We start from the raw sequence: 9,105 nt of genomic DNA on the forward strand, positions 1-9,105 counted from the left end.
GCAAAACAGATGATGGTACTCCATACGGGTAAGTACCATCACACAAAAAACGGATATTACAGTAATATTGTTGTGTACCACCCCAATCTCTGAAGGGTGAGAGATTTCCAGGAGTTCCTGTGCTCGCCCAAGGTTTGGTTTCCTTGGAATGAAGGTCAGCGGAGTCTGTGGTATCTTTATGAAATATGGTTTATTTATTCACACACATTCCAACCTCAGCTTTGGATGGAGGGGTTCAAGGCATCAGCAGTCCAATATCCAGCTTTTCCATCAGGGTTACAGGAGGCACCCCAAAGCCATGGTGCAGAGAGCCAGTCTCTCTGCCTGCTTCCAGTCCCCAGCCTTTCCCAGACACAACTCCAAACTCAAGCTTCTCCTTGGCCTCAGGAAGGGGGGGCTCTCCTGAAGAGTTTCAATAACAATAGGATCTCCCTGGCTCATTCACCAGGTAATGGGCACTTGATAGGCCCATTAACTCACCTGGCCACTCTTATTAGACTAACAAAGGGAGATCTGGCCAGCAGAGCGGATTTCTCACCTCCAGGTGCAGGGTTCCAAATCAGAGGCTGGTAGGGGACTCATAGAAATCATCCATCTCAACTCCAAACCCATATTTTAAAAGTGTTTGTTGTTATGTGCCTTCAAGTTGATTACGACTTATGGCGACCCTATGAATGAGTAACCTCCAAGAGCAGCTGTCATGAACCACCCTGTTCAGATCTTGTAAGTTCAGGTCTGTGGCTTCCTTTATGCAATCAATCCATCTCTTGTTTGGCCTTCCTCTTTTTCTACTCCCTTCTGTTTTTTCCAGCATTATTGTCTTCCCAGTGAATCATGTCTTCTCATTACGTGTCCAAAGTAGGATAGCCTCAATTTCATCATTTTAGCTTCTAGTGACACTTCTGGTTTAATTTGTTCTAACACCCAATTATTTCTTTTTTTGCAGTCCATGGTATGTGCAAAGCTCTCCTCCAACACCACATTTCAAATGAGTTGATTTTTCTCTTGTTAGAAAGGTTGTAAAGAAATACATCATAAATACATTGACCTGGCCTTTACCTACTGATAGACATTGCTTAAAACTAGAGTCCCCATGCCTGACAAGGTTGATAATCTAGATTCTCCTCAAAATTAGGAATCCAGACAGTCTATCTGACTCTTAGCAAGAATGGATTTAGTACCTGAAAATAGGTGGATGTGTGTGGGGGAGACTAGGCAGAAAAGAAGCTTCTACCCCGTTGCATTTTAAGGATGGAGCATATTTGATATAATGGAAAGGGGTTTATGGGGGGTGGGCTTCTGAGGAAAAAAGAGGGGGATAATTGACGTCAAAGACCAACGCTGGCTTGAGAGACTGAACCTTCATCAGAAAGCTGCTAATGAGCAGAACAGAGGATGTGGCAGTAAGAAAGCCGACGTGAACCAGCGAACTCTGCCAGAGGGCGCCACAGTTTCAGCAGCTGCAAAGATGACAGAGGTTGCTGCCGTCTAGCAAAGTAAAGCCCAAGCGATCCAGGCATCTTCAGGCCCAGAAAAAAGAACAATAGCGTCAGAAAACCTGAGACAGAGAGCCGCAGCTCCGTCATGTTGTCCAAGAGCTCAAGGCGCCAGCGAGAAGCAAATTCCAGCCGCCCCGCCAGATCTTCAGGGCTTCCAACTCTCGATGACAAGCGCGGCGGCGGCGGCGGCGGCGGCAACAGCTGCTACAACAGCCACTCTCGGCGTGTCTGCCAGCGGCTACCCAAATGCGCGCGTTGCAGGAACCACGGCGTGGTGTCCAGCCTCAAGGGCCATAAGCGGCTGTGCCGCTGGCGAGAGTGCACGTGCGCCGCCTGCTCGCTGGTGCTCCAGCGACAGCGCGTCACGGCTGCGCAGGTGGCGCTGCGGAGGCACCAAGACCAGGTGCACGCCAGCCAGGTGAGCCGGCGCGCTGCGCAGGAAAAGGAGCGAAATAGGGGGGAAGCCTCCAGAGGAGATGCGCATACATCACCCCCCCCGGCGCTCTTGAGTTATTAGTTTTATATAATAGCTCGAAACTCAACAGGGGAAAATGTCACACCATTTTCTGTATATCCCAAGATACGCTGATCCGTGTATCAGTTTCTGTGGCGGAGCAACAGTTAAAGGCTCTAAAAAAACAGTCAGAAAAAAATATGGTGGAAGCGCAACAGGGCGTGTAGTGTGGGATATCTCAGAGAGCCATACTTGTCAGTATTGGCAGCCCTGGCAAAGCGAATAGTTGCTATAGGGACTGCGGTCTTGGCGCAACTATCATTTTTTTTCTAGAGCTATTTCCCCCGTGTCTTTATTAATTGAACGTCAGGAGCACATTCAGTAGTGAAGTTTTTCTCTGACAACGGGAAGAGCTTCAGCTACTGAATTTGACCCTGTTAAGTTCAGCTGCTAGTTCTGCTGACTGTATTGGTGTGTGACTCTGGTTGATGGGATGGGATGGGATGTATGGAAAGTGTTTTTGCTTAGCTTCTGGGCCTGCACAAGCTTTATAGGACAAGGAGCTTCTCCAGAACAATATATAAATCACACCTATTAGTGGCACAAGAGCAAACATTGTGTGTGTGTGTGTGTGTGTAGATTTGGAGTTGAGAAATAATGTGGGGAAAATACCCTCAAAATTGCCCTCTCTAGAAGCACCTTTTCTTGAGAGTCACTGGGACTTCATTTTGCATTTCTGCATTTAACCTGGATATAATCTCTGAGTAACTGTGGGTGTGTGAACACAGTGTAAATAGTTTAGGCTTCTTAAATTAATTTACAATGCCTGGATGCTAGTGTGACAGGCAACAGCTGCCTGTACCTGGCACCATAATTGCTTTAATGCTGCTGAGGACAAAATTCCCTTTGAAAACTCAGCAAAAATAGATTTTGAACTCGCTACATCTCTTAAAAATAACAGCAATAAATATACACTATACAATTGAAGTGCATTCTGGGGAAAAGTTAGCCTTTGATCAAGATTAACCTTTTTCTTATTTCCTCCGAAATCATTTGAATGTTTTTTCAGCATTGTTAGCAAGCAAGAATGGCTATGCTGTTCTGGAATATCCTCTTTATTCTTTCTGTGACAACACAGGCTAAGAAAGACAACAGGAGCAGTGAATGTTCAGTTTCTGGCCACAGATTCAACTTTTGTTGTAAGTCCAAGAACACTGCTAGCATGCTGGCTAGATGCATACTGGAAGGTACGTGTCTGCTTGTAGAAAACACACTTATAACAAATCTAGTAGAATGTTTCCTTTCTAAAATGTGGTATTAATATATGATGATAAATTTGTTATAGCTGTGTATGGAATGTGGAAGGTGCAGAGTTCCTGCCTTGCATGCAGAAGGTCCCAGTTGCATTTCTGCCACCTCCAGTTAGGGTTGGGGGAGAATCCTGCCTGAAACCCTGGAGAGCTACTGTCAGCCAACGTAGACAGTGCTGAGCTACATGGACCAATGGGTCTGACTCAGTGTAAGGCAGCTTTCTATGTTCTAACTAATGTTTTATGATACATTCCTGATATACTCTACAAATAAGTTTGCACTTATGCAGATCAGTTTAGGTGCGATTTCCCCCACCTTTTAAAGAAAATTCAAAAGACACTAGGTCAAGATAAATTAATTGTCCCTAAGTATCATTGATTTGAGTAGGACTAAAGTGTTACTGATTTTATTTGTGACAATTGTATTTAATCATGACTGCTGCAGTAACTGCGACATTTACTCCAAATGGCTTAAGTACATATAATATTATCTATGCATGAAACACATTGGTGTAGGAAAGGGCTAGACAGCTGTTAGCTATCTTGCATGACAAGGATATGGGCCTCACTTTCAAGTACACATACACAAGTTGTATGAGCAGTTATAGAAATGCATGTGCAACTGTCACATATGATAGGTCAATGTACATTCAAGTTTCCTAATAATGCCTTTTTACTGTGTGACATGCTTGAAATTTGAGGCAGCCCATGAAAGCACATAATAGGCTTTGTATAATAACCTTTTTTTTAATTTGGATCTTGTCATAGCAAGTAATCCACCATCCCAGGAAATTGAACATTGCCTTTCTAGCCTGAGTGAGAGAATGAGGAAGAGAAGGGCATTTGCAGACAAGGAACTGGAATCAATAATGTTGGAAAGGGAACTTCGACAAAGAACCTTTGACAGGTTTGCTACCCATCAGAGAGAACAGCTGCTGAGCAGAAGTCATTTACCAGCCTTTGAGGAAAATCTATTCCAAGATTACCTTAATTACTTGACATGTGTTAACCCTGGTACTTTGAATGTTTGTTTCCCTTTGCTGTATTCAAACACCAAGCCGCTAGACTATGGACCTTGTGTTTATAAGATCACAGACACTTCTCCTTTGAATATAGCTTTTTTCACAGCCAGCCAAACTGAAGGTGGTGCCTTGCAGAAATGTACCTGGGAGGAGAACACAAATAAACACCCAGATGTGTACAGCAAAAATAATTGTGACTGGAAGGAGCAAACTCTGTCCAATGCCTGTTCCAGAGATCTTCTCTTACTTGAGAAGAATTTGAGACCAAAAATAATAAAACTCCAAGAAAATAAAGAATTAAGAGACATTGGAGTCAAAGATCTTATTTTGTGGGATCATAATGCAGAACAAGAAAATTGGCATGTTAATGACACATGCTTTGAAGTTAAGGAGGATGTAAGGCATTTATCTGAAGAGTGCTGCTCAGAAATGAACAAGCAGATATTGCCTTTTTCAGTAGAATTTTTATTGAAAGATTAAATATATTAAGTAGCTTGGCTGGCCAATATTGTGTTTATGAAATATTAATAGGAAACTCTGCCTACTAAATAAATATTCATGTTGTATGTTTGATTGTAACTTATGCAAGTGGCTAACATGATTGACTCCTGTTCTATTTCTGATTTGGGGGGGAAACATTCTACTTTATTGTTCTGATAAATTGGAACATCAGTGTGTTCTGGAAAGAGTAAGGATTTGCTTTTATTTTCATGTATGTATTACAATGTAAATGTGTTCAGCCTAGCATTTTTGCCCATCTTGTGTTGTTTATAAGTAAACCTGTGTGTAACCACAAAATATTACCAGATATACAGCTTCCAGTATTTTAAAACATACAATAGGAAAAATCAGGTGAAAAAAAATCATAACATAGTATAATAACATAAAATAGCAGCATAATAACATAAAATAGCATAGCATAACATAACTTTTTGTTTTTGTTAAGTAATTTGCTTATGAAGTATCTGAACCTTGCAAGTATAGATCCTTTCATATAGGATCTGAAAATCTAGTTGAATCACCTGTGCTGAAATAGAATGATTGATAACCAACATTACCAATGGGTTAGTCATATCATCCAGATGATGATCCACTCCAAAGAGAGAGGCTGCTATGGCTCAAACAAACAAACAAAAAAGCAGACCAGAAAAAAGGGGAAGAGGGGTTGCCATCAGTGCCACCACCATTCCCATGAAGAGGGAGGGTGGAGATTTCTCCTACACCCTCTAGGGATAGCCCTGTTGTCTCTGGTCAAACAGGTTTTACAGATTTCTGTATTGTTTCAAAAACCTACAAAATCTGCTTAACAGAAGTAGACTAAGTGCACAGCCCTTCTTTCAAACTTAGACTACTCTGAGGCTGTAATACTAGGCAGCGTTGGGTTCATTGAGCTCAGTGGAGTATATTTCCAAGTAAACATGCATAGATAGGATTGTGCTGTGAAAATACTGTCCTCTGCCTCCACCCAAATGGGAATGGAGCCTTACTCCTTTTTTATTGAAGATACATTAGGTACTGTTTACTAAGAGGCTATAAAATGTGTACAGTCATTTTTAGATAGCTTTCACAATTGCAGTTAACATTTAGCTGATGAGAAAATTTCATTTTCTCCTGTAACTCAAAAACAAAATGCAAAGGGAGGCACAATGTAGAAAAAGAACATAAGAAGGAGAAACTAGTTCTCACAAGTGTCAGCTGTTAATGTTTGTTGTCGCTCAACACATTTTGGAACTTCAGTTCCTTCTTCTGAAGCAAACTTAGACTGTCTGAAGCAACTTATGCAAATGCTACTGCCTATCTGGCACGATGAAGAAGCATTTTTATTCAGTAACAATATTGCAGGTGAGTACTGGGAGAATTAAGTATCCCTACAGTAGTACCACTATGAGGAAAGATGACTGAATCCCTTGCTACAAATAAGGAAAGAGTGGAATTCAAATGTTTTCCACTATAAAACAATATGCGGGAGAGGTCCACTTTCTCAAGATATGCATTACATAATGCCTTTTCTTAAATATAACATACCAGTATAGCTGAAACCAATATTTCATTATATACAACAGTGTAAAATGTTAAGTGCTAGCTAAATAAATATTTCAAGCTTGGAGGGCCGGTATAAAATCTCTAGGTAGCTTCGTACTGATAAAAGAAACCTTAACTTCTTTGGCAGTTATAGCAGATAATGATCATGCATATTGAACATTTCCCTTCCAGTTATGTCTCTTTACAGGGAGCACCAAAGGGACTACAGTAGCAGTCCTAAAGGCAAAATTGATACATATCTAAGTTTGGGGAGGGGGGCAACTAGCTAATATAACATACAACTTATTTTCATTTACATTCATTATTTCTGTTGTTTTTAGCCCATATGTATATAATACACTCTAAATATCATAATTGACCTTAATGGCAAGCTCTTCTGGTTGTTGTAACAATTCACTTTGGAGAGAATATATTGGCTTATGTATGGCTTAGGCCATCTCCTGGTGATATTTTCCCAGCTCTTGAGCTCCATTGAGTTCCTGCCTGAAAGAGAACTTTGTTAATCATAGAAAAACTAATAGTGGCTGAAATGGTTAAAGTTATTGCCTTGTGTATTTAGTAATATCACAGATTTAATTTCCCCAACAGTGTAATCTCCTATAGGCTAAGAATTTATTTGGCTAGCTATATAAACACAACTTTGTTTTTAAAAGATTGAGTTGCTTCATTTGTGAAAAAGGTCCAAGTGCTCTCAACTACCAAGACAAGTTATTCTCCCTATGCTGCAGTCTGGCTCTTTTTACAGGAAATGACCAATGTCTGGTCTTTTCACTTTCTTTTTCTTCCTGCAGGTTTCATGAGATGCCTCTTATGGGTTTCCCTGTGGTAGTGGAGAAACAGTAGTGATTGACTGAAATGCCTGGGTTATTTTTGTTGCTTCTTATTCCTTTACAGTCTGAAACTAAATAAGGAAGGAATTTTACATGACCCAAGCATGATTTGGATGGAGGATCATCCCACTTAGTTCATAAAGTTTTTTTTTTTTTTTTAATTTCAGTCAGTGATTTGAGTTTCCTGGAAAACTAGGCTAACTTGCACTGGAATTTTTTCAGTTTGTATTGGAAAGTTTTCTAATACCTTAGAACAGGAGTAGAGAACCTGAGATCCAGATTCCTTAGTGGGCAGTGTTCCAGAGGTGGGCAGCTAGATGCCAATGGTTGCTTCTGCAGCCATGAGTCTGATCCTTTGTTCAGTAGACTATATTCCAGCTATGCAAATTCAGATATTTCTTTCTACATATACACACCCCTACATCTTCCCATTCCTCACTCCAGACAAGCAACAGACATCAGAGTTCAAGGACACATTTCAGCCAGGCAAAAGCACTATCCTTGACCTAGATAGTGTTCTAATTTAACATGTTTAGTTTTGCATTTAGTAAAGAAAGCTAAAAACCTGCTAAGTTTGTCTAATAATGTATTTGTAATTGATGTCTTTTCATTGTTATTGACAAACTTACGAAATGGGAGAACATCCATGGAAAAATTAAGCACTGGAAAATGTTCAACTTCAATGCTTTCCTTTGGTAATGCCTGATAAAAACTTATCTCCTTCATGTTATAACATGTCAGGAACAGCCTGCTTAGTGGAGCCACTATACTAGCTTCTTGGCAGGTGGATCAATGTTGCTTACTGAGAGGGAGAGGTGGCAGGGTGGTCAAACATACGCTGGTGGAGCCAATCTTGCTTCTGTTGTTATGTTTGCAGTGCATTGACTGTCTCAACCCTCTCCCTCCAATTAAGCAGCAGCAACCCATGTGCAGGAACGCTACCATAGCAACTCTGCCACATCCCATCAGCTGATTCTGTAACATGCCTCATGCTTTTTAACATCTCTATAAGGCTGCTGAGTGAGGTCATCAAGGCTTTTGGAGTAAAGTACCATCAATATATGAATTATTTTTCCTTTCATATGACTTGGCTGAGACAGTGGAAGTTCGGAACCCATACTTGAGGCTGGTTATGAGCTGGATGAGAAGCAATAAGCAAGCTCAATCCAGACAAGATGGAAGTGATGTGAGTGCATGGTTAAACTACCCAGGCTGTTAATGTTCAACCTGTTCTGGATAGGGTTGCATGTCTTTGCAGAAGCATATGGAAAGCTTGGTCTCTCACTTAATATTAAAAAAAACAAAAGTGCTTTATCAACAGGTGCGAACTAGTCCCTCTGTAGCACCATCAATCCAGCTTCATGGTGTGACAATGGAGGACGTTGATCACTTCCCCTATCTCTGCAGCTATCTCTCTGTAAAAGCTGACACCGATGCTGAAATTCAACATCGTCTGAGCTCTGCGAGTGCTGCATTCTCCCAAATGAAGCGTAGAGTGTTTGAGGATCGGGACATTCGCAGGGAGACCAAAATGCTTATTTACAAAGCCATTGTACTACCAACCTTACTGTATGCCTGTGAAACATGGACCATTTATAAATGCCACTCCCAACTTCTCGAAAGATTCCACCAACACTGCCTCCGGAAAATTCTGCAAATAACTTGGGAAGTCAGACGGACTAATGCTAGCATTTTGGAAGAAGCAAAGACTACCAGTGTTGAAACAATGATCCTTCAACATCAACTTCGCTGGACCGGCCATGTGGTTCGAATGCCTAATCACCGTCTTCCAAAGCAGCTACTTTACTCCCAACTTAAGGATGGAAAATGGAAAATCAGTGGACAGCAAAAGAGGTTTAAAGATGTTCTTAAAGTGAATCTAAAAAATGTAACATGAACATTGACAACTGGGAAGTCTTGGCCCATCAACGTCCCAAATGGAGGTCG

At 41.1% G+C, this 9,105-nt stretch overlaps 1 protein-coding gene across 1 annotated transcript; it reads left to right on the plus strand.

The window, feature by feature from the left end:
• The first annotated feature begins 1,584 nt into the window (after positions 1-1,584).
• On the plus strand, positions 1,585-5,020 carry LOC133386865 (uncharacterized). The gene is made up of 3 exons (XM_061630636.1): positions 1,585-1,917; positions 3,092-3,200; positions 4,032-5,020. Exons 1-3 carry the CDS (start codon positions 1,585-1,587, stop codon positions 4,763-4,765), a joined length of 1,176 nt encoding a protein of 391 aa, XP_061486620.1. The 3' UTR covers positions 4,766-5,020.
• Positions 5,021-9,105: the final 4,085 nt, after the last annotated feature.

This window comes from Rhineura floridana, chromosome 6 (genome assembly GCF_030035675.1).
Source record: "Rhineura floridana isolate rRhiFlo1 chromosome 6, rRhiFlo1.hap2, whole genome shotgun sequence".
Classification (NCBI taxonomy): domain Eukaryota; kingdom Metazoa; phylum Chordata; class Lepidosauria; order Squamata; family Rhineuridae; genus Rhineura; species Rhineura floridana.

What these genes read in the sequence shown, in the direction of transcription:
- LOC133386865 (XM_061630636.1), top strand. Translation starts at nt 1,585, where the DNA reads ATGTTGTCCAAGAGCTCAAGGCGCCAGCGAGAAGCAAATTCCAGCCGC. An exon ending in ACCAGGTGCACGCCAGCCAG is followed by an intron (nt 1,918 to 3,091) that starts GTGAGCCGGCGC and finishes GTGACAACACAG; the next exon opens with GCTAAGAAAGACAACAGGAG. An exon ending in GGCTAGATGCATACTGGAAG is followed by an intron (nt 3,201 to 4,031) that starts GTACGTGTCTGC and finishes ATCTTGTCATAG; the next exon opens with CAAGTAATCCACCATCCCAG.